Below are 26,926 nucleotides of genomic sequence, written 5' to 3'. Positions count from 1 at the left end.
AAACATTCTAAGCAATCCTGCAACTGCATCATTTTAAATCAATGACAGTGGCTCAGGAAGTCAGTGGTTACTGCTGTAATGTTTATATGCCTTCTCAAAAAATAATAAAAATAAATAAAATTATACTTTCAGAATATCTCCAAAGCCTGCAGATGGGATTTTCATCCTTACTGAGAAAACTTCATCCTTACTGAGACAAATTCTCATTCATTATATTGAAAACTTCTTGATGGTGATTATCATAATTAAAGTACAGATCAAACTGAAGTCAGCTGTTTTATTAAGTACATAAAAAACTTTAGCAAGCTTGGATAATGAATGCACTGAGAGCAGTTTACTGCACAACTTAAGAAACAAATGATAGCTCAGATTCAAAACCACACAACAGGTTCTTGAGAGATTCCTTTTCACACTTGTCAAGTGATATTTTTAGGAGCTACAGCTTACAAAAGAGCCAGTGCTTTATTGCAGTCACTTTTCAAGGCAGCTCTGGCTAGGATTACATACATTTTATCTCCTTTCCTTTTTTTCTCTCATTATCTTCTTGCTTTCTTCTCTTCTCCTCTTAGTTACAGGATTCCGTGGGTCATAGATCTCAAAAGTGTCTTCATCCTGCATGCTTGCATCTTTCACCTTTCTGCTTCTATCTTCAAACTGAAGTACATGCGACATCCTACAAAACAAGTACAACATGGCTCAAATGCAGTGAAAGAACATAGTTATGATTTGCAACTATGATACATATTGCAAGATTTGAGTACCCATGATTTATTTATTTTTGTGTAGAAAAAAGATCCAAGTTTTCTTTTTTTCCCCCTTCCATCGGTAAACTGTAATATTACAGGAAAACCACTTTTGTGAAAACCCATTTTGAAAAATACGGCTAGAGTTTGCTCTGCTGGATTTTATTTCAGGCACTGAACTGTCTTGTCTTGTATTTTTCTATTTAACATATCTTCCCAAATGTACTGAATAATTTTCCCAGGAACAGGGAGTGTTTCTCAAGTTTTCCTATTAGTCACTTTGGACTTCCTTTCACCATTACAGTTATGCAAAAGGAAGAGCTTGCATGGAAAACGCTTAAAGTAGGCACACAGAAGATCAACAAGGGAATGCTTTAAGTCCTACTGTTCCATCTTAAATTGATTCAGATCATGCTTTTTATTTTTTTGAGTAGCAGACTAAACTAATGATTTTTTTTTTTAAACTGTTGATTAGAAATCTTCCCCATTAGATACTTCCCCTTTTCAGCAAATTCCCAGTAGTTTGACCATATCTTCATAATCTAGAGTCAAAATAATCTGTTTGTTAGCTGTATTCAGTGCCAGGAAAGCCTCAGGCTGATCATCTTTGGCCTTATTAGTAAGTCTCACTGAAGTGGGAATTAATATGGAAGATGTTAGAAAAATACAAGTTTTAGGTTGGACAAAATCTTAAACATTTTGTTCAAGAAGAGAGAAATCATTTCTACCTAAACACAAAGAAAGGCGAAGAGAAAAGAAGAAAATCACACTACAGATGCTCATAACAAGCTGACCGACTGTAAACCTCTTGATCTTTACTGACAACCTAGCTACTTTTGTGTATCATGGGATGTGGTTTTCAGTATCAAAACTTGGCTTAAAACTAACACTTTTGACCACAGCTGCACTATTTTAAATTAAAAACCCACTCAACTAAGACCTCAGATTACAATTGTACTAACGCTGCTACTTATGAACCAGGGGCAGGATAACAAATTGTTCAAATCAATTTTAAATTAACTCCCCCACAACTGAATTTATAATTTTTCAATGCATAAAAACTTGCCCAGGCAACAACAAAACAAAACTGAAGTTTAGATTTTGTATTAATCAATTACAAAAATTTCTTTGACTTCGGAGGGATAACTACTATTAACAGCAACAATACTGAAGAGAATATAAGCATATCAGCATTAGATACTGGTACAGTCTTTGTGAAATAGAAAATCCACAAATAACAAATCAGTATCAGAATGAAAATTCTGTTGCTGATGAAGTATTACCAGACCCTCACAACATCTATGAGGTCCTGAATAAAACAGTTTTTTCAAAGAGCTCTAGTATAGATTTCCATGAATAAAGGGAGAGAGGAGAACCAGATCAGTTATTGTAGATTGCTAAAGAATTCAGACAAAAATCAGACAAAATTCAAAACTACAGACTACAGGAGTTTGAATGTTCTGGAAAAATCTTAACAATAATTCAGATTTTTCAACACAATCGATTCTTGACATGAGAGCTCCATAAATCTCACACTGAACAGCACTGAGAGCATGCCTGCATATTACCACGTCCTCTGAAAATACTTAAGAGTTGAACTTCAGTAGTTTATAACCCTGTATGTACTAGTAATACCAAAACTTATTTTCTTAGTCATATCTGCAATTCAGAGTAACATAATGTACCATCAGAGTGACTCATGATTGCGTATTTGCAGTTTAATTATAAAAACATTGTCTCACATTGGAGGGACTGAAGTAATTTATTTTAGTAAACATGCTTTCTGCATTTGTCATATTTCTTCTCAACTTATAAAAGATGCGCATAAATATATATATATGTATAGTTATACAGCAAATCAGACTATCCTAGACTGAATTAAAATACAGTCCCAAAGAGATGGGGTCATTCTTCAGTAAGTGGTTTCAGAGGATGTTAATGAATGCATATAGATGTGTACTTTCACTTTACCATTTCATTAGCTTGGGTTTTCAAACAATGACATAGCACACTTGTAGGATACATCTAATAGGAATTAAAAATAAATACATCTCTAATTCTTGGGTCAGACCATACTGTATGCCAGGTAGTTTGGAAATCAGATGCAGCAGATATAGACTATGCAACATTCACTCCTTTCCAAGGGCTGAAAGAAGTCACGGTCTCTGACTCCTATTCATAACTTTCCAGTGAAGGGTTCCCAGCTGTGATTAAAAATAAGTCAATATTAAGATGTTTTTTGATAATCTTTGAAAGAATTTGTTGCATCTTGAAAGAATTTCAGATGCAACATCTCATAGGTAAAGCAAAATAAACACAAGACCATGCTGAAGATTTTTAAAAATATTTTTCTGATGTTAACTTCAGCTTATTTTTACAAAACACATCTTCACAGGCATACATATTTTGCATCAATGTAAATGCTAAATCATACCTCAAACTATTTTTTTTCCAGAAACATGGGAACTATTTATTAATTATTTCTAAATTAATTGATTGAATTTAAAGTAATCCTACTCAAGCTCCTACAGCTAAAGCTTGCACTTGCATAACTTACTAATTGCTGTGTTTGGGCTGTAAGTCCACAAATAAATGTTGCCTAAGAGTTTTCCTTGTTCAGTTTATAGCTCTCTTCCCTACCTCATGCTCCTGAGTTCAGCCTGCTCAGTTGTGCTTCTGCAGTCACTGTGATGAAAACTCTAACTCCATCTCTGGGCTTTGGGAACCTACCATCCAACTTGTGCTTATCACCAGCGGACAGTTCATCAGATAGTTCTTGATAGTTCATCTTACACGCTGGTTAAGACATACAACTTTGAAATACATTTTTTCTTCTAAATGTAAAGGATGAAAGGTGTAATTTCTCTTAAACTAAACTCAAATTCTCTTAAATTAAACTCAAATAACAAAGTTTTGCAGCTTAGTACTTTTTTGTTCAAAAATAGTTTGAATAAAAAAGCTTACCAAAACTGATGATTCTACGCTTAAAGTACCTAGATGTGCAAACTGTTGACTTTCTTTAGAAGAAAAAAATAAACTTAAATTCATTTCTTTAACCTCTTTTATTAAGAGTGTAGCAAATGGGAGCTGGCTATCTTAGCATGCATTTATTATTGGACAGGTTTAATTTTTATCCTGGCCAGACAACAGCATCATACAGTTTAAGCATCGTTCTATACCATGTACTGGGGCAGCATCTATACCACTATCTGCAATTCTTCATTTCAATGTTTCAATGTTCGAATGACATTCAGTACTTGGCTGTCTTCTCATTCCAAAAATGCAATGTCTTGGTACTTTAGACTGAAATACCTGAACACATTTAAGCTTGTGTCAGAGACAGCACAGATTTCAAAAGGTACACAGATATGCTCCTGGCCTCATTCTCAGATGATTTCTGCAACAGCTGGCAAACAAGAGTACTCCACAGTTTGTAGCAGACTAGCTCCTAGATGTCCTTAAACTAACACATTACCTTAGTGATCTGTTTGATTGCTTTCTGGGAGGTAACAAGTGGGAGAATGTTGGCTGCAACCAAGGCTAAAAACAAACCACTTCAGCAGACTAGAAAACAATCAAGAACTAAAACAGTACGATTAAACTGTGTGTCTAATAACCTAGCGTAGACAAAACTGTACTTGCCAACTGGGCAGCAAAGACTGAACCCCACCTACATGGTGCTCTCCAGGCAGGCTCAACCAGTTTATTCAGGATATGGAACATGTTCTTTTGAACTACTATAGTGAGATGGTACTTGTAAGAAAAGATATGATACACAGATTTTGAGATGTGTGAGCCATGCACTGGATCTGAAGCATATGTCAGCTGCTGACAGGTGGCAGTCATGTTAAGTGTAGCATAAGCAGAAATCTGGTATCAAAACAGCTCTGACCTTTCCAGAACTGCCCTTTGGGAGAAACCAAAGGGGTAATCAGTGAGCTGAATCATTTTCAATATCAGCAGTAACAAGGAAGACATGTAACTGCTTTTACACTAGCGATGAAACTCTGATCTCCACCTACAATGCACTGCATGAATCAGTGACTTTAACTGAATGAAAACTCAAAGCCACACTGCTTAATTTTGCACTTGACTATCAATGTGACAGAGCTGTTGGCTGTTACCTGCCCACCTTCCTTTCACAACTTACTGTACTTGGCACTCCCTCTGACAACTCAGCCACTTCAGTGGAGAGCCTGGGACATTTTCTTACCTATGCCAGCATTTTAAGCAGCTGGACTTTACAGCAAATCATCAACAGGTGTGGACAAAAGTTAAATTCTGCCAACTCTGCTATGGGGACAGTAGCCAGTAGCTTTGGCAGAGAGGCAGTAAGTTCTCAAGCAGTTGCAGCCAGGGCTCATGTAGAAATACCTGCAAAATGCATGGCAGCTGGTGACAGATTTTTTGTTTCTGCAGTTGACAGGCACAGAGAAAAGAAATGCACAGCTTTTCACTTTTCAGATGCAGAACTGTGTGTTACATAAAATGTAACACATGTAAAATTTAGATGTACTTATAGTACATCTAAACTGGTATACGTAACACAAGCAGAAATTACACATTGCTTCTAAATGCAGATTAAATTGATTAAACAAGTAATTCCTTTACTATAAAAATAATCATTTAAATGTTAGAAAAGCCAGGTGCCCATCCTTGGGAGGTATGGACTCCAGAGGATCACTTGTATGTTAACAAAGCCAAGTATCTGTCCCTGGGAGGGATCAGATCCTTAATTAGCTTGCTGGCTGCCACAGTTCTAAGAAGGAATCAAACTGTGAACGTGTGACCATGTGGAGAGATGGCTCTTGGTGGAGCCTATAAGAGCGGCACACAGAATGTTATCTTAGCTTGGAAGTGGGAGTGTTGGAAACAATTGCAGACGATTAGCTTTTAGTTGAAAGGAATGTTCTTTCAGTAAGGATAAAGTTCTTAGCCAGACCTTTCAAATCGTAAATATTAATAATTTTACCACTGTAGTCCATAATTATCAGTCTTACCATTTCTGAATTCAACATCACATACAGGTAACATGTTACCTACTTTTCTTAATTATGACCAATGTTCCATATACTTAGAAAAAAAAAGTCAAGCTTCCCTTACATTATACTCTATTTGCAACTTACATTTTCCTTCAAATACTGTGTGTTTGTTAAACCATAAACATTAATTTAGGAAATATTATAACACTTTCCTCCCATTAATTACTTGATACATAGGCAGTGGATAGAAATGTAGTTCATATGAGTAGGTGAGAAAACAGATTAGTGAATGCACAAATCAAAGCAAATGAGATCTTGCTCCCAAGGTAAAAACTTGTTAGATATTCTGGAAGAATGAACTCACTGGCACTCTCTTCACTTCCAACAAAGTAGTGGGTGGCACAGGAAGAGAGACAGTTGAGAAACAGAGAACAAAAAGAAAAATAAACTGAGGAAGGTAAAGAATAAAAAAAAAAGGGTAGGAATTAGAAACAAAAACAGAGAAAAAGAGACTGACCAAAATGTAAATAAAATGAAGAAAAATGTCAATTAAAAGCTGACAAGCAAAAACTTTAAACCAAGGCAAGAGAACAAGAGAACAGGACAAAAACAGTTATGGTTAAAACCATAAAACAATGAGAATTGTAAAAGAGGAAAGAACTTGAAATCTAAACTGGTTTTCACTTTTTTCAGAACTGAGATGCTACAATCAAAACAAGCTTTTTGGCTTAGCCTGCTGTCACCACTCCTTGCATAACAGTGTCCAAAAGCTTTACAAATAATTTTGGAAACATAGTCCAGCAGGGCAGAGAAAATACATGTACGTCTAATGAAACCTGCAACCACCCTTAAGTGCTTTGTGTAACACAAATCTTGCAGGCAAGTTCTTAGTTTTTCTGTCCTATCTCACTATCCAGCTTTGTTATTTTAGTATAAGAGATTAACCCATCATCCCTCTTTTCATGAAAAGGAATTCTGTAATGAAAATTGCTCTCTCTCACTGATTATGAAAGGAAGTTTTTTTCCCAAGTACTTGAAGCAGGTTCTGATTCTTAAAGGGTGTTAACAATTTAAGTAGTGCTATAGAAAGTTTCAAACAGAGATTCTTCTCTTTAATTCTCAATGTTTCACACAGCCACTGCTATTACAAAAAAAATGTGTGTAAGAAACAAACTTCCATGAGTATTTTTTGTCTCATTAATTCATAGTGTCTGAGCTGTGCTAAATTATCTATGAAAGCCCCTACCCTTCTGTAGTCCTTGATACTTAAACCTTCCACTGTATCACACATACTGTTCCAGTTTGGACCTAGTTTGCCTAACCTGGTTTCATTTCACTTCAAAATTCACCCCCCAGTAAAAACCTCTGTTCACCAGGATTCTGCTGTGATTTTCACCACTAACAGATTTGTCTTCTCCTTGTTTCACTGCTTGTTTCCACAATTCCACGTTCTTGTCTGCCCATTTCTTTTCCCAAGTAATCAGATCACTTGTCAGAGAATCATAGAATATCCAAGTAAAAAGGGACCCATAAGGATCATCAAGTCCAACTTCTGGGTCCCCAAAGGACCACACCAAAAATCAGACGATGTGTCCTTCAAGCTTTTTGTGCCTTCATAAAATTTTCTGTTTCTCAAATCTTGTTTCTCTAGCAAGATTTGTTAGTCATATCTATCCAGATTCACACAATTGGTTATTCTACTGAAGATACCAATATAAAAAAAAAAATAAAAAATCATTAGAAAAACATTGAAAAAAATATTGCTATAAATAAAGAAATTTGCTATATTTAAGTTGATTTCGGAAGTATTTATATGTCAAGATAAGATTGTTTCAATCAATTTCTATTAGTTTTTGAACTAATGTTTTAGGAACTAATGTTTTAGTGGTAAACTTGGCAGTGCTAGGTTAATAATTGGATTTGATAATCTTAGAAGTCCTTTCCAACCTAGGTGATTCTATCAATATGGTATAGATATTTTTATATAACACATATATGGTATATATATACACACCATATACATATATCTATACCATTCCAAATATACGTATATGGTATACATATACCATGTATATACAGAATCACAGGATCAGAGGATGGCCAAGGTTGGAAGGGACCTCTGAAGATCATCTAGTCCAACCCCCCCGCTGAACAGGATCACCTACAGCATGTTGTGCAGGATGACATTAGGCGGATTTTGAGTATTTCCAGAGAAGGAGACTCCACAACCTCTCTGGGCAACCTGTGCCAGTGCTCTGTCATCCTCACAGTACAGAAGTGCCCCCTCATATTCAGCTGGAACCTCCTTTGCTTCAGTTTGTGCCTGTTGCCTCTCGTCCTGTTGCTGGGCACAACTGAAAAGGGATAATTTCCCCTCAGATATTTATACACATTAATTAAATCTCCCCTCAGTCTTCTCCTCTCCAGGCTAAACAGGCCCAGCTCTCTCAGCCTGTCCTTGTACAACAGCTGCTCCAGTCCTCTCATCATCTTCGTAGCCCTCCTGTGGACTCACTCCAGTAGCTCCATGTCCCTCTTGTGCTGGGCAGCCCAGAGCTGGACACAGCACTCCAGGTGTGGCTGCACAAGGGCTGTGGGGAGGGGGAGGATCACCTCCCTTGACCTGCTGGCAACACTTTTCTGAATGCAGCCCAAGATACTATTGGCCTTGTTGGCCACAAGGGCACAGTGCTGGCTCATGGTCAGCCTGCTGTCCACCAGAACCCCGAGGTCCCTCTCTGCAGAGCTGTTCTCCAGCAGGACACCCCCCAGCCTGTGCTGATGCTTGGGGTTATTCCTCCCTAGGTGCAGGACCCTGCACTTCCCCTTGTTGAACTTCATGAGGTTCCTTTCAGTCCAACCCTCCAGACTGTCGAGTTCCCTCTGAATGGCAGCACAGCCCTCTGGGGTATCAGCCACTCCTCCCGGCTTTGTTTTGTCAGCAAACTTGCTGAGGGTGCACTCTGCTCCATCATCCAGGCCGCTGAGGAATACATGTAAGTTGAACAACACTGGACCCAGTACTGGTCCCTGGTGGACACCGCTAGCAAATGGTCTCTGCACCACTAAGCACTATCCTACATTCGTATATACAGTATTGATATTCATATGTAATTTCACAGATTTTAAACTGAAATTAGACTGAATTTATACTGAAATTTAAGATCACGACAATACTCCTTTTTTACCACTGTTATAAATACCACTCGTAACTCCCACCCTCCAAGCTATTTTGAGGTTAATGTCATTTCTGAAAGAGCTGAAAGGAGTATTTTCTAACTTTTGTATCAATGGAGTACTACTTGCCTCCAGTATTTCAGCACTTGGATGTTAACAATGGAGGTGACATACTATTGCTGTTATTGCACAATCTCCTCAATTCTAAGCAAGCAAAACTGATAAAAATATGATTTATAAATATTATAAATAAATAAACATATTCTACAAAGTCAGACTGTACTCTTCTGTTAGGCCTACCACATAGAATGAAATGAAACTTTTGCAGATATTTCTAACATACCGTTTTCTTGAGATACTATTACAAATGCTACATCCTCATTTTTGCCCAAAACATTCACTGTGAAAATAATAAAAAAGCAGTAGTTTCACTAAGTGTGGGATATCCAAGTTCTAAAATAAAAAACAAACCCTTCAGTATTTGCAAAGCTACCAACAAAGTAAGCAATTCTTGATAAAGACTAATGTAATGGAGCATCCTTTTCCAGTTTTCAAGATGTTGCTAAGCATTTTTTTTTTCTCTTGAAAGAAGATTTAATTGTAAGTAACCTTCTAGGGGGAAATCAACGTAACTACAAAAAAGATAATCCAATTCAAAAGATAATAAAATCACTGGGGGAAAATTGGATTGGCTTTCTCATGGTAAGAAATAATTAGAAATATGTAAAACCATGATGACTTCTGATTTAAAGCATTTTTTCTACTAAAAAAATAATACTCAATTATCCAGTTATTATTTAGTATCTATTTGGTAACAATTTCTATATAGAATATTTACAGTACATCTTTATGCCCTTCACAAAAATATTAAGTAGTCTGATGAAAGAAGCTGGGTGCTTTTAAATAGACAACTGCTCCTGGTAGAGTAGGTTGGTATGGGAGACAGTAATGTAAATTCCAGATGTTGTTCCAGACAGTGTACCAGGGTAGAAAAACTTTACACAGCTTTTACTACAAGGACATGGGAACCGCCATACCGGAACTGACCAATGATCCATCCAGTCTAGCATCCTGTCTCTGGCAGTAGCTTGTACAGTATCTGATACTCCAGAAGTTGGCAAATTGCCTCCCCAGGTTGACACAAACAGTCAGGCAGTATTGTATCACCAGAGCAGAAGGTAGGAGGGAGGGGAAAGAGAGAAGAGTGTATCTAACATAAGAATATTCTGATTTTCATAACTTAACATTCAACATTTTCTGGATGCCCTCCCTTCTCTTTTGTCCTTCCCTCTTCCCATTCTGAATATGTCCACATCCACACAATTTAATCATGTCATTGAACAAGATGAAGTTGGGGTGCTTATAAAGGTGTGTAAATATCCAGGAAGCTTAAGCTAGGCTATTAAAGAGTTAGACGATTATTTCTTCATTCTTCCCTAGGTTTGCTGGCAATAAATAAAATGTAAGGTTTCCAGACAGTAAATGAAATACTAGATATCCCTTGAGTAAAGCATGGATCATCTCTGAATTTAAGTCAAACAGTAGTCGAATCCAGGCCCAGATGCCTAATCCAAATAAACTTAAAACATGGAGGAATTAACAAAAAATAAACAAACAAAAAGCCCACCCCAAAGGCCCTGAGTTTTTCAGGCATGCTAAACAGCTAGAAGCAATAAATATATAACTTCAGCAGAAGAACAATCCGTTAATACAAAATTACTGACTGCTCAGCAGTGGGCTAGCAGCTAGCATTTACATACCAAGGTTTGACCACATTCTAGCAGTAGAGGGGTGAAGAAGGTGGAGAGAAAATTGGAGAAAAACAATTTAGAACAGGAGGATTTTTTTTCTTTCTCCCTTTAAAAGTTACTGACAATGCTAAACCCCAAACAAACACTAATCTTTTTGCTAAACAGAAAAGAAACCCCTCTTTCCAATGTGTTTCTAATACAGACCTCTGGCATGCACTTATTCTTTGTAACAATCAAGTAAGTATTTTGTCAACTTTTTTTTTTTTTTTTTTTTCTTAAATGTAGTTGAGTAAATCAATGGCCTTAGCAGGAGAGCCCTAACATAGAGCCAGTTTTTCCAGACTAGTGGAGGAACGTTGGCTCAAATCTGTATGGGAGGAGGGGAGCTAACATGGCTTTAATCCATCTTTGTGCCTCACTGGCATAAATTACAGCAGCACTTTTTCTTTCGTTCCCCAAGCTAGCATCGGCATGTGAAAAAGACTGCTGCTTAGTTTTCAGGAGCTTACTGTGTTTGTCACAGTTAAGCTTCTGCAGCTGAATCTGCAGAGACTGGTGATAATCTTGAGGAAGCCATATTTCATAATCATCTGTAAGGTATTATGGCAAAGAAAGAGACAGCATTCTAGAAAATACATATAAAAAGGTTAGGTTTATGAAAGAAATATAACCATTTTTTTTAGGTGTTTATCCAGAAGGATTTCACAATGCAAAGTTTAATAGCAGATGTATACAATAAGAAGTACTGGAAATAAAATGTGGAAGACATTAACAGATTTATGTGGAGTAGATATTAACAGTGTGCATCATTGATTTAGTTCTTAATACAAATGAAATTCTGTAATATAAAAACAGTCTGTCTGGCTTCAACATTTTCCTGATTCTGAAATTCCTATTCTGATAAAAAAAGGAAACCAAACCAAACCTATTCTAGCCTACTTTCTAGAGCAGACACTGGAGAAATGGTGTCTTGATACTTATTTTTTTTTTAGACACACATCTTTTTCAGAGACAAAACCTTTTACTGGAAGAGTATGAAAGAAATGAAATACTGTGTTCCTACTCCTGATTGCAACAGATTTCTCCTTGACACTGATATTAAATATTTTGAGAGAATTTTTCCTTGTACTATAAATGAAAACATTTCTGAAGTAAAGGACATAACTATTGATTCTGGATAGAGAATGCCTTTACTGAATGTACAGATTTTGTTTGTTCTAGAGTAAAACAATTTCTGTACAAAAAAAAAAGTTTCTGTACAAACCAGGTAAAAAATTTTACAGTTAAATTGCAGTGAATGTCCTGGCAGAAGGAACTTAACATTTGCACCCAATGTTGTTAAAACATTTAACTGGCGTCAGGGGTAGTTTTGTAAAATTCAGAACTGGGAAAAGATTATAGGATTTGATGTGTATAAACTGGGCTGCACTTTAAATAGTTAGCACTGACCTTCACTGAGATTTTTGTCCAAAGAAGCAGTAATAAAAACAATTAAACAGACCCCTGCCCTTTATTATTGGCTATAATCAGGTGATCAGATTTATGAATAGAATTTGATTTGCACTGTGCAAATCAAAATAGCTTTTTGTGACCAAGGAGGTATCTTTAAAAGCCCTCTAAGAGCTACAAGATTTTAAACAGTTTAAATGAACAGTTCCATTAAATTAATTTTTAGTCTTTACTATTTTAAATGAGATTTGTCACAAATAACTGACAATGGCCAAGCCAACATCAGTAAACAACCTGCATATGAAACACTATCTATAAGGCAAGATATTGAATGCCTTGTTTGAAATGCAAGACCTATACTCACATAATTTTCACAATATCCTTTTCACTGTAACTTGGAAAAGTATTTTCAAGCATTAACTTACTCACTTTGATTTAAAAATATTCCTTTTTTTCCCCTACCCCTTAAATTAAGAAACATTCAGAATAACGATCAAATTATTAATGATCAAGTGAACATCACTTGATCTGACTTCTTCACTAAGTTCAGACTCAACAAAGGTAACTAAGCATACAATAATTTCAAACTGAGAAAATGTGAAAAAAAAAACATAATTTTTTTCCAAATTCCCACCTTGTTTATTCTTTCTTGTCCCACAGTCTATCTGAAAGCTGAACAGATTTATTTAGTTATTATTTAGTTATTTTTAGTTATTTCATATCAAAAGAAAAGAGTAAATTTCAGAGCCTAGACTTCATCCCTAAAATACTTAAGTGACTGCCTCATTTACATTAGTTTCTTATAGTTACAGCTATAACAGTGTTCTATGTGGAAGGAAAAAGCTGATCTCTCTCTTTGAAAGATCAAGTTCACATCCAACACCTAAGATTTCACCCAGGAAATACAAAATTCTAAATTTTGACTGTTTTAGTGTATGATATACATATAAATATATATTTTTGGGTTGTATGGAGTGCTGTTCCTTGTGAGTTTTAGGTTTCTTGATCTTAACAACTAAGCTTTGTATTCAAGAATGCTACCGGATCTTGTTCATAAAACTTCTCATGCATTTTATCTGTGAGAATGCACAAACAGTTGGAAACCTTCACAGATACATGGTAAGCTCATGTGGCAATCAGGTGAACATTAAAGAGAGAAAATGGTGGGTTGTTTTCTACAGAAAGTTCTACCAGCTCAGAAATTGTCAGGATTGTTAAGCTCTCATGAGAACACAAATATATGTAGGGATGTTAATAGTTTCAGGAAGTCTACACTGGTTTTCAAAGATCAGAGTGAGAACAGTGGAAAATAGTCCAGAATTTTGGTTAGGTATATTACAAGTGAATTTCTGTAGCAGAGAACTTGTAACTTCCACAAACACTGGTATTCCACCTGGAAAAGTATAGATTAAAACAAAAAACAAAAACCACAAACAAACAAACAAACAACTATTTCATAAGGATATAAAGCTGGTGGAAAATCAGCTAGAGAGCCCTATGTTTAGAAGTAGATGGCCACTGTTGTGTCAAGCTTCATGTGTCAAGCATGAAATAATAAATTTGGTGGGGTTGTTTACTTCACTTCTATTTATGACTTTAACACAGAAGAATGTGTTTATAGAATGCATGTGCAATATGAAGTTTTCTGAAGAAGGGTCTTGAAAGAAGGGTCTTGAAGAAGAGTCTCGATGGGTGGAAGCCAGTGGGATGAGGTTCAACATGGCTAAGTGCCTGGTACTACATTTTTGTCACAACCCCATGCAGTGCTACAGGAATGGGGCAGAGTGGATGGAAAGCTCTGCAGAGGAAAGGGATCTGGTTGCATGAACAGGAGGCAGCAGTGTGCCCAGGTGGACAGGAAGGCCAACGGCATCCTGGCTTGTATCAGGAATAGTGTAGCCAGCAGGTACAGGCAGGTGATTGTTCCCCTGTGCTCTGCTCTGGTGAGGCTGCACCTTGAGTACTGTGTTCAGATTTGGGTCCCTCGCTACAAGAAGGACATTGAGGTGCTCAAGCGTGTCCAGAGCAGGGCTACGACGCTGGTGAAGGGCCTGGAGCACAAGTGCTATGGGGAGCGGCTGAGGGCACTGGGGCTGTTTAGTCTGGAGAAGAGAAGGCTCAGGGGAGACCTTATTGCTTTCTACAACTACCTGAAAGGAAGGTGCGGGGAGCTGGGGGTCAGCCTCTTCTTGCAGATAACCAGTGACAGGACACAAGGGAATGGCCTCAAGTTGCGCCAGGGGAAGTTTAGGTTTGAAATGAGGAGACATTTCTTCTCAGAAGGAGTAGTCAGGAATTGGGATGGGTTGCCCAGAGAGGTGATGGAGTTGCTGTCCCTGGGGGTGTTCAAAGAAAGGTTGGACCTGGCGCTTAAGGACATAGTTGAGTGGGTGATATTGGTGGTAGGGGGATGGCTGGACCAGATGATCCTGAATGTCTTTTCCAACCTTAATGATTCTATGATTCTATTAAAGTTTATTGGAGTATTTACAATTTACGTGATTTTGGCAAACTAGTTATAGTACGAAAAATAGGATACAATTCAGAAAGCGCACTGGCTGAATTTCAACAAGGACAATTAACAGCATGGGTACAGGACAGAGACAGATTAGGCAACCATTCAGCAGAAAAAGATCTGTGGCTTGGAATGGGTTGGAAACCAGGCATAAAAGAAACAATGACAAATAAAGTGGTCTTTTCACTCAACACTGACAAAGACTTGTATCTAGTCTTGAATTTCATGCTTTGAAAGAGAGATGAACCACTCAGGAAGAATGATCACAAATTGAGAAAGAATAATCTCTGCAGAAAGACTAAAAAGTTTTCTTTTTTTGTCCAACTGAAAGAGATGAGCTTGTGATTATTTTCAAGTGTGCTAAAAAGCATCTTGAAAAAGAGACAGTGAACAGTTTTCTAGAATCCACTCATATCACATGGAAGAGTGGATTACATACAAATATTCTGTACCAGTAGGCACATTTAAACACTACAAGAGATTGCCTGAGGAATCTCTGTCATTGGACTTCCAGTGAATAAATGTGACTAACAGTAAGAAAAATGCACTGCCGATACATTGTCCATTGGGTTATGGAAATGGTGTAATTACGTTTGGAGGTCCCCTTCTGGCCCTTTTCTGATGTTAACTCTATGATTAATCAGTATTCTTGGTGGCTTCAGAAATGAAATCTCTTACCAACTGAACAGCAGTATTTTTGATAATGAGAATAAACAGACATTTCTTAGAAGGATGAGTTATCTGGGAAAATGTTTCATTTCTTAGCAGCAGAAGATCTAATTCTACCTTTCTTGGAAACAGATAACAAAGTAGAGTGAACCATCATTAAATTGACCCATACACTTCATAACAGGAATGACAAGCTAGAATCCTAAAAGAACCCTAGAGCGGAAAGTGCAATAGCCCCAAATCAGCTACCTTTCTGTCAGGGAGATTATGTATCACTGTCTGTCAATGCAGTCTGTCTGTCAGTGTTCCTTTTCCATAAATTAGTGGCAATTATAAGAATACATAGACAGCATTACAAACTTTCTAGTATTTATTCCTGGATGCATAGTTGGATTAGGATACGGTTACTATATGTATTTTTAAGTGGAGAATGACTTAATAGGAAAATAATTCAGAGTTCTAAATATCATTTTTATCCTATCTGAAGAGGAAGATTTTGCCTAAATTGACTAAAGCAGTCAATCCTTGAATATACTTGACTGCATTGGATTTTTTTATCCTCACAGCTGGATTATCTCTGTGGAAGATATTTTATGTCATGTTCACAGGATCTGCATCAACAATTTCATTATATACAGTTGCCATAATATTTTTTGGACTGAAACTTGATTTTTACTAAAGGTGTAACTATTTGATGTTATAATCATGGTCCCAAAGTGGCACTACAACCTGACTAGGTGCCAGATGTATGCAATAAAATATATGTAGAAGTCCAAATGCTAAAGAAGGTGAGTAGCAGTGTTCTTTATTAAGTGTAACCTGTGCAGTGTTTTCACTTCCAAATTCAGGCATATCCAGTAATCTAGAGTGGAAGTACCAAGTAGACACTACTTCCAGATGGGTCTTTTGCTGTCACACGTTTAGTTTTCAGTCTCCAAGCAGAAGACACCTCACTAAATTTTGTGGAGAAGTCTGTCATGTGAAGTCCTGGGTAAGACTTTCAGCTCAGAATGAGTAACCATGTTCTGTCAAATCTACCTCTGCTGCACTCTGCACAACCTTTGTGAAAGTAAAGGATGAAGTCCTACATCTGATGTTTTCTTAGATGGACTAAGAGTACATAAATACAAAATAATGATGAAATAGTACTAAAGTAGTCCAGCAAATCTTAAAAAAAGCATAAACAATAGTTCTTCACATGGAGCTGCAAGGACAACAATGTGTGCACCAGGATGATCAGCATATTTTCTTGATGTACCTAGATGCCACGAAAATGTACGTCTACTTCTTTGGAGATACTTTTATTGTTACGAGCACCCTTTCTGGCAGTACACAACATGTTTATTTCAATATTTTTGATTTCTGCAGGTGAAATTAAGTTTTGTTTGCCGCAGACATATACATATAGTCATTCTCACTTAGCATCAGTTTGCAATCCCAGCAAAGATCCTGCTATTTCATGTTAAAACTTAGTATTATTCATTTCTCTTCAGATCTCTTCACTACACTTCCTCAGATGCCTTCTTAGACAGTAAAATCTGGTAATAATTATCAAACACCATACACACTGTTTACAATAGAGTCATATTTCTTTCTTCTTTTTTTCCTGCATAAAAAGTAGAATGCTGCTGAAAAGTACCCAAACGTCTGCTATGCTTCATGCCAATACAGCAGCTCAGCCAAATATGCAGAGAAAAGTTTGCCAAATAAAAGAAAACATAACAAATTGGTAATGGTTTCTATCTTGACAGAAAATGAAAATTATACCTCAATGTGTGGCCACTCCTGTGGACACATAAAAATGTCTTAGAGGCAATCATTCTACCTCAGATAACACACCCTGACAGTAGAGCGAAGCATAGTGGCTGGCTTTCACTTCCCATAAAAAGAGCAGCCATGATCTACAAAATAGCCTGGAGGAATCACATAATTTGTGCATATCGTATATGTGTATGCCATACACTAATTATATTTACTATGAATCTTATAAAGTACTATTATTGTTTTTGAGTAGAATTATCGTGTTTGGAGGAGTATATTGAAATTAAGATATTTTTTTTTAATGTGAAGTCACTATACTTACCTCAATTCATCCAATCCAATGAAGAAATGAAAACACTAAGTCTTTATCCCAAAATACGAAATTCAACTCTCCAAGCCATTCAAACAGTCATGAATACCTTTTAGAAGACTTCATTGCTTTGCTAATGTTGTATGTGGATCTAGCCAATTTGTGAAATAAAAATATTTTACAAATTATTTAGCTTCGAAGTAAATTCTTTGAAAATGGAACAAGACTCCAGTCTATAATTTACTGAACTGCAAAACTAATAATATAATGTTAATTATTAGTCTATTGCTTAGCATCATATTATTCTAAATTTTCATTATAGTGCCATTTTGAATGCAATGTTATTTTCTGAACAAAAAAAAACACACAATTTGATAATCTGAAATTACAACAATCCTTCAGTTTAAATTGCCAACAGGGAGAAGCATTATCACCAATTAGATGTCAGTAGTTACTCAGACGGGAACACAAACGATGATGATTAGACTTTGCAAGTCCTTAAATGACTGGTTATATTACTGTGAAAAGAAAGATCAGTTTTTCAGGTGTTCAGAGGTAAAGGAAAGGCTGCATACTTTCTGTAGAATTTAAAAGCACATTGGTATGTCTGAAGAATCTCAAAGTATTAGTGAAATCCTGAAGTCCAAGGGACAAAAAATTTATGCCATATATTATACCTCATCCTCAAAGAGCTACATAATGCCCAAGATAGAAAAGACATAATGAAGGAAGATTATGTAATTTAAAGAATTTACCAAACAGAAGATGACAAGAGAAACTTAAAGTAACAAGCGGTAATGAAACTTATCCTGAAAGGGGCAAGATTTGGGAAATTAATTTCTCTATTTTCAAAAACAAGAAACCAAAGCAATTTTTTTTTTCTGCTTTACCTGTTAAAATTGCCAATGAATAAAAGCAAATAAAGCAAGGTTGTATTTCTTCTTTTCATTCCAGACAGAAGAGTTAACATTAAAAGTAGAAAGAAAATTTAAGAAAAAGAGTCCGAATTTTTAAACTACCATATTCTGTAGTTCTGTTTAGATTATAAAGCTAAGAGAAATTCTCGGTTTTTCTTCGAAAAAAAAGAACATAAGCAAAAAATATAATCAATGAAATAAAAAGCAAAAAAGATTGCTGCTGATGTTTGAATAGCTATTGCTTTGAAAGAATAACAGGATTTTTAATAACCTATGCAGTAACTCAAATGAAATTTCACTGAGAAAAATATGAGATAATATTGTACTCACTATGCACTACATATGTAAATATGTTGTTTTATGACTGCAAGAATTCTATGCTAAGTGCTGTACTACTAGTTTTAGTGTTTCTGCTAGTAAATGTCTAAAGTATTCTGAAAAAAATAAAATCCTAGTATTTCCCCTGTGAGGTCTCAGCTCTACTCAGTGAAAAGCAAGAAGGTGTGACTGTAAAGCTGCAGAATCTGTGCAGCTTTTATTTATCTTACTAAATTAAAAATAAGCAATGATTCATTCATATGATAGAAATAAAAATGAAGAAGTGAGCTGACTTATCTAAAATTTTAGTATCATCCATTATGAGACCATTTAGGCCTCATAATTTGCAATTCAGCTTTTTATTACCTACCGTCTTTTTTTTTTTTTCTGTTAAATTTCTTTGGAATGTATCTTTAAACAAATAGTCTAAGATTTTCTGATTTAATGTATAAAAATTACCATTTTTATATTATAGATTATTGTAATTTGACCTGTTACTTCCAGATGAAAAATTTATTTTCATTTATTAACACGTAGAACAAAAAATATGAAATAAAATGTAAAAACAAAACAAAACAAAAACATTTTGCCTCCCATACATTATATTCCCTCCCACTCTTTTTTATGTTGTCTTTTCTCAGATCAGTATGCACATCTTTTTCATTCACAAAATGGCAGTAAATCTAACTTATTTAGACGGTCTGCATTTCCTCCCAATGCTTAAAAAGCACTTCATTAGCATGCTTATCTTTCTGTTTTGTGTAAGTCTTCTCAAACATACATAGGGTCCTTTAATAACAATTAGTTATATCATTTATTTCCTATTTAAAAAGGATTTCTAATGTACTTTAGAACATCTTTGTACATTTTAGTTTGTCTTACTGTAATTCAATTTTGTTTTCTAGTTACTGGTACTAGTTTGGGGTTTGGAAGATGTAGGTATCTGATTGGTTTCCTACTCCCAAGATGGGAAGCTTTACGAAGATCATAAATGGACATATGACATATTTTCACTTACTCATTTCAAGTTATTTGAGATATAGAAATTCTGGGTGTTTTAAAACACTCGCCAGGATCATTGTTCAATTTTCTATTTTAGTGGTAGTTCTGTTGTGGCTGTGATAGCTTATGTGTACAACTAAGGAAAATGTTGTAGGCAGAGATATTATATTGGACCAACTGTATTGCCAGGCTTATAAAAAACACGACCAGTTTGTATAAAACATTTTCTAAAAAAAAACTTCTTTATAACTATTCCATGAAAGCATTTTTTATTATCATTGAAAAGCTTCCTGTCTAAGATTGCAGGATCACAATTCAAATCATAAGGATTTTTCCCATTCCCTACTTAATGTGGGTTCTTTGGATGAAAGATTAACATGAGTAAACATGGTACAGGTTGCTTCTTTGACTGTGGAGGTCACAACTTCTGCAGCACTTCATCAACTCCAGTGCTACCCTGCTTTGTTGGGGTCACCCTCCATTTCACGTGAGTCTATCTTATCCATCAGTCTTTAAAATACTTACCACTCCACAGTTTTTCTAGGACTTAAGACTGTACAAGGCAAAACGTTTCCTACTGTCCTGCATTATTTTCCAGAGTACTAAACCAGTATGTTTTAGCTGACTCCTGATGCATCAACTCTTTGATGCAGAAACACATCTGGTGTTTCTGCTACTCCTTAAATTTAGGCTTAACAGTAAGACCATGCTAGTGCAGTAGGGTTTCAGAACACATAGAGAAGTTTAGCTAGAGGTGATAAACTGAGTAAATTCAAAGGTGGGAGATGGTGCTAACTCCTTTCATAACTTATTCCTGCTGGAGATAACTGGCACAGAAAGCATGCTATCTTCTTTCCTCATAATGATGTAATGAAGAAGGAATAAGGCGAAGAAACAAGTAACTAAATGTACCACTAAAAAGTAAAATGGTAGTAAGAGGGATATGAAAGAAAAAGGATTCATTAAATCGAAAGAAGAGACTGGTTTGTAAAACAATTGAAAAACGAAGAGTGTGATTATTCCTCACTCAGATCCAACCAGTAATAAACACAGAAATCCAAATCCATAAAACTTACCAGCCTTCATCATTATCTACTTCAGGTTCAGAAATCTCATTTTCAGGAGTTTCTTCAATTGCCTGGGTTAACTTTGATTTGAACCGGTCCAATAGTGCCAGTGTCTGAAATTAAATACATAGTTTTAAGGAAGTTACATAGATCTATAAATAACAATAGGTATATAAAACATCTTCAAACTATTATCATTTTGAGACACAGTACAATAAGATGGAAGAAAGAACTGTTCTATGAACTGAAAACAAACACTGCAGACAGAGACAAGCGAGAGAGTCAGAGACACCACAAGTGAGAGCACCAACGGTGAGAGAGTGTGCAGTGCTGGGGATACATATTTGAGAGCACTTGCATGGCCATCTAATGAAATAAACATGCATATTTAAGGAAAAAAAATATTGTGGTTATACTTACAGAATACAAACCTCTGATTAAACAACACTAACCACTGACAACAAATTTTACTGCTTGAACCTGCCATTTTAATCTAGTAAAGCAAAACATTGCATAAATTACAGATGACTTATGTATTGAAGACCTAGCTTGGTCGATACTTACATACTTTTACATTGCTGATCTTTATAATTTTGTACTGACATAAAAAAAATTCAAAGCTTTAGACTTGAATACAATGAACCACCTTAACTTCTTCTACAGATACAGATCCTTATGCTACATACATTAAGCTCGTACTGATTTATATTTGGTATTTTATTCTCCAGCTGACATTGCCCAGTCTTTCAGCTACAAAATGTCACTGACGTTCAGGTGACATCTGAAGATCGTATCACAGGTCTTGTTTCTGATCACTTGAGAGATGTCGATTACACAAGAATTGTGTGCCTAAGCTTTGCAGTGGTAGAGGGGTCACAGGGCTCTTCATAAAAAGGGCAGACCATAAGAATAATTTGCACAATCCGCAGCTTATTTCTTGCTGATATTTGAGACATTCCTGGAAAGGAAAGCGTCAGGGAATAAGTGCTTGACTGAATTTATGTGGTAAACTACATTTGATCTGTAGGTGATAGGTTGGCCACCTATGTTGTAAAACACCTCTGTATGGCTATTTAGTTTTGTTTGGTCAAGTTTTTCAAATTTAAAAGAATAAAAACTAAACAAGAATAGAAAACAGAAATAGGAAATACCAGAAGTGTTCACTGGAATCAAATTTCCTTCTGGGAGCAATCTTAACTTTAGGAGTTTCCTGGCTTTTGAATTCTTTCAAAAACACATTTTAACACTGCCAAAGGCAGGTTTTGGATTTTTTTTTTTTTGTTTGCATTTGTTTTCTTTATTTTCTGTTTAATCTTCTGTTTAAGATAGGAGAGAGGAAAATTTATAAAATACTTGAGTCTGTGAATCATTCAAGTTCTGCAGTTTTACACGTTACTGCAGACAAATGCTTACAACATCTGAAAGAGCAAATCTCTGCTCAGGCCATCAGATGAAAACAAACTAACCCTTTTTACATGAAATTGTGACCAATCAAAACCACATTCCTTGTGTCTTGCCTAATTTACTCTGGTGCCAGCATTTTTGTAAGTAGACCTGTCAATAAAAATAATTTCAAAGTGTCTTAGAAGGCATTTTTTGCAGTGAATGATTAGATGCCATAAGGTGGATCATGTAACTTCATAAATTGACCCTTGCAAAATTATAAGGTCAGGATGTGCAATGTCTGCTATTCTAAAGAGACACATACTTTCCCTATCTTCTCCTACTCTTGTACAGAGGACAGAAGATAGAACTGCATTGTAGGACCAGGTTTGCAAGGCTAGAAGAGGCCCACCACAAATGAAATGGCATACAAGAACTTGATTATTAATTATTGAAGAGTCAATGATGTTGATGACCAGATGACTGATTATTGATGAATAGTTTCTAACAAGGCTACATAAATAAAAATTAAGATGACTAAAATATCTTGTCAACTTATCTTGTTTTCCTAGGATGTCCAGGACAGGGCTGATCCAAATTCACTAGAAGTGGTTTTAAATTCCTTGATCCACTTTGCCAACCGATCTTTAGTACTCTTTAATGAAGTGAACAGACTTCTAAATGTACAAAGTTTCCACAAAGTTCTTAGTTTAGAGCTAAATCAGCTTGCTGCAAATATAAAGATTTGCCAGCCACTGCTTTGAAGTTTTTAAGCCTCAAGTTTCCAATCTCTCTGGCTTCAACAATTGAATACGAACATCTTTGTAACTGAATTGACACGCACTTAAAGACCCATGCATCTGACACACCGCACAGATTTTACATTAATGTAAAATCTTCAGAGGTAGTTTCATATATTTAACCGTTTCAAACTTGTCTATTTTAGAAAAATAAATACAAATATTTATGTCAAACTTTAAGTTGATTACATTTGCATACTGAAGTCTATATACATGTTGACTGCAAAATATTTTTAATTATATTTAAAAATGGTTTTCTTTTTATAGTTCAGTTAAAAACTTTTTTTTTCACTTCAAAATGCCTAATGTGATGGATGAATTTGATCTATAAAACATTATATAAACTGTAAAAAAACCCAGCACTTTGGAGAGATGCCAAATAAGGAAACTTCTGTCCCAGTCCTATCTTACAGCAAGCTACAGAGCCAAGGAAAGTATTGTAGAGAAATGCAAACTCTCGTAAACATCATCAAAGATACCTCTGTGTGGGTAGCTTTTCCTTCTGAAATATTTTAGTGACTAAACTGATTATACATTCAAAAATACATAAAAACTTCGTTTATCAGTGTATCTGGGTAATCTATAGGTGATCAGAGTACACACTCATACAGGTATACTTATTATTGTTTGGGAATAGACAGATTCTTTTTATAATAAAAGAAACATGGGATTTTTAATCTTCATTTTTACACAAGTGAAGAAATAATAGTTTTCAGAACTCTTTCTGGAATCTTATTCCGTAGTTTTTCAAACAATTACCTGATCTTCACGAGAAACGCCTTTCTTTGGCTGCTGCTTCCGCTTGTCTTCATATTTTCTCTTCTCCTGAAGGTATTCTTCAACAACACTATTTGGAGCAGGTTCCTCTTCTGAATAAGGAAACATATATGGTTAAACAAAATAAATTTACATTTATAATTTAGTAGCATTTTGGAGAACATTTGTGACTTCTGAAATACCAAGCACAACACTTCCATAAAATGTTTCAGCTGTATTGCTTTCTCAGCAAATAGAATGATTTGCTACTTGCTGAAATGAAAAACAAAACACTGTATTGGGCAGAGAATGAGTCCAAAAATTTTTGTTTCAATTTTATTTTACCACCGAGCCAAGGAAAGGAGGGTAACAAAAATAAATACTCTGATGGTAAGATGAGAAATAAGAACTTGCTGAAATTACTTTAACAAGTTTACCATCGTTTCTGAACACTTTTCACGGAGCAGCCAAACTGGTATGTTGTATTAATGTTCTGGAGCTATGGAAAAATTGCTAGTTTTTCTGTTTTGTAGGTTGAAAAATCTATAAATCAAACCCTTGATATTTAGATGATAGTTGACAGCTACACAGAGATGATTTCTATTTCCATAATAAATTTCCCTCTCACTTCTAAAGTTTTCTATAAAGTCTCTATAAGTTTTCTATAAAGTCTAAATGCAGCATGTCATAATAAGAGGGAATAAATTTGTAGTATTTGTATCTACATATCAAATATATTTGTTTACATATCCCTATAAATAGAATCTCTTATTTCTTTGTTATCCTAATTTGTATGTTGCATGCATATATTTGAAGAGTAACTGGCAAAACATTTCCATCAAATATACAAAAAACTGCTTTTTCCCCGTTTTCCTCTTGACAGCTTGGATATAATGAGGAGCAGACAGAGAATTAGTGAAGAAAGAAAGGTCATCTTCTATAAGGACCAAACAAGACAAATGCATATACACAGACGTTTGGGGATGGTTAAACAGTTGAATGAATGAAATAAAATCTACTATAAAATCTCATGCAGCATAATATTGGAGGAACTAAAGAGGATAACAAAGTACAGTATAAAACTACAAGTCATAATGGCTCAGATTCATCTTTACCCCCTTTGTGTCAAACTTTTCTACTAATTACTAAAATATATTCTTAATTCAAGACCAACCCCTTGTGAACACTAGTTTATGCATAGATGTGTGTATCAAATCAAACTTGTTGACTGTGGGAAAACAATATACTGCCTTATATATACATATACTATATTGCTACATAAATAGAGACTAAATATTAGTGAAAATATTAGCTAGATACCTAAAATCCATGAGATTTCCTATAGAAAACAACCTTTCAGGTGACATTTACCTAAAGGGGTGTTTTGAAAAGAATCCTGTCAACCCCATAGTAATTATAATTGTTCAGTTATGACAAGTGAAAAATGTGGGAAGAGTGTTCTTGAAAATACCAGTCTCAACCTGGCAATAAACATTATAGTGCTGTGATCCAAATTTTAGTATACATATGCTGAAATTAAAGTCACGATTCTTAGTCACACATGTCTTTTGAATAAGATTTTAATTTAATCTAGTAGAGCTCAAATATAATTCTCATACATATAGATTAAATTCCCCTGAAGTATGTGTTTGTGTATTTTTATCACCCTCATATGGTTGTCACTTACTGTTAACACAAATGATTTAAATTTCAGTTTAAGCTTTCTCTTAAGATGATTGTTTCTTGGGTCTTTGTCTGTCATAATTTTTATAATCCTCAATTTCATTTACTCTGCCTCCTAGGAAAGCCTTTTCACAAGTCAGACGAACGATAATCAGATCCACCTGAACTAACTACTAACTTCAGAGTGAGACAACCAAAACTGTTATGCACTTGTATGCATCATATTTCTGTACCTTTTGTTACAAAAACTTAAAGATATGCTTGCATTTTTCCATGAGGCCTTAGAACTTATTACTCCACATTAAAAGCAAGTAACATAACAGGAAGGATTTTCAATAGCTGTTAAAACAACGGGTTTCTAACACATTTTAAAACAACTCAAAACCATAAACACTGTCTATTTGTTAATATAAACAAAATATTCAGCTTTCATAAGTAGTGAGTCTTTGAAAAAAATATTTTGTGTCTGCATGAACAAACTCAGGTAACTACCAAAGAAAAGAAAGTGTCTGGAAGAGAGTTGTTGGTTGAAAGTACCATTTTAAAGTGTAAAATACGGTTTCAAAACGCAAAAGCAGATTGCACGGCTACTATTTCATTTCTGCTAGTCAGCATCCCACAGCCACTCCAAATCTTTCATATTTGAGTTGAAAAAAGAGGAACCACAGCATTATAGATGGACTACACCTTCACATTGAGCAGGGTAAACTTAGGACCAGCTTGTTGATCCAAAGTATAAAGATCATTACATTAGCTTTAATATATTTAAGCTTCAAACTCCTTAATCTAAGAGCATTTATTCAGATAAAACTGAATGAAACAACGACATGAAGGCACTGTGATGAAATAACATAAAAATGTCTTATTTAAGTAGTGTAGGATGCAGAAAATAGTAGTTTAAGTTAGAGAGAATTTGCACATGTGCCTTACAGCCATCAAATCAGGATGTGTAAATTGCATCAGGCAAAGAAAGATTTTTTTCTTTAGTTTAAATAAAATTATGTGTATATTACATCATTAGGTTGCTCTGCTGGAGGGTAGGAAGTCCCTGCAGTGGGACCTGGACAAGATGGGTCAATGGACAGAGCCAATGGGATGAGGTTCAACTTGGCTATGTGCCAAGTCCTACACTTTGACCACAACAACCCCATGCAGTGCTACAGGTTTGGGGCAGAGTGGCTGGAAAGCTCTGCAGAGAAAAGGGATCTGGGGGTGTTAATCGAAGCTCACCTGAACACGAGCCGTCAGTGTGCCCAGGTGGCCAAGAAGGCCAGCGGCATCCTGGCTTGTGTCAGGAATAGTGCAGCCAGCGGGACCAGGGAGGTGATCGTCCCCCTGTACTCTGCTCTGGTGAGACCACACCTTCAGTGCTGTGTTCAGCTTTGGGCCCCTCACTGCAAGAAGGGCATCAAGGCCCTGTAGTGTGTCCAGAGCAGGGCTATGAAGCTGGTGAAGGGCCTGGAACACAAGTGCCATGGGGAGCGGCTGAGGGTACTGGGGGTGTTTAGTGTGGAGAAGAGAAGGCTCAGGGGAGACCTTATGGCTCTCTACAGCTACCTGAAATGAAGGTAGCTTCAATGGGGGAATGAAGGAGTTGGGAGCTGTGGGCTGGCCTCTTCTTGCAGATAACTAGTGATAGGACA

The 26,926-nt window shown here is 35.8% G+C and overlaps 1 protein-coding gene across 1 annotated transcript in view; it reads right to left on the bottom strand.

Moving 5' to 3' along the window:
• Nucleotides 1-263: 263 nt before the first annotated feature.
• Nucleotides 264-26,926, bottom strand: part of CWC27 (CWC27 spliceosome associated cyclophilin) — a 124,400-nt gene continuing 97,737 nt past the window's right edge. Inside the window, exons 12-14 of the mRNA XM_084305641.1 lie at nt 23,604-23,713; nt 20,671-20,774; nt 264-673 (exon numbers count right to left, since the gene is read on the bottom strand). Of these exons, the coding sequence (XP_084161767.1) occupies nt 511-673; nt 20,671-20,774; nt 23,604-23,713 (377 nt within the window). The 3' untranslated portion in view covers nt 264-510. The remainder of the gene's footprint in view (nt 674-20,670; nt 20,775-23,603; nt 23,714-26,926) is intronic.

Source organism: Netta rufina (assembly GCF_964035555.1).
Source record: "Netta rufina genome assembly, chromosome: Z".
NCBI classification, from domain to species: Eukaryota; Metazoa; Chordata; class Aves; order Anseriformes; family Anatidae; genus Netta; species Netta rufina.
Note: the sequence above shows the minus strand (reverse complement) of the source record. Positions and strands in the feature narration are given on the sequence as shown.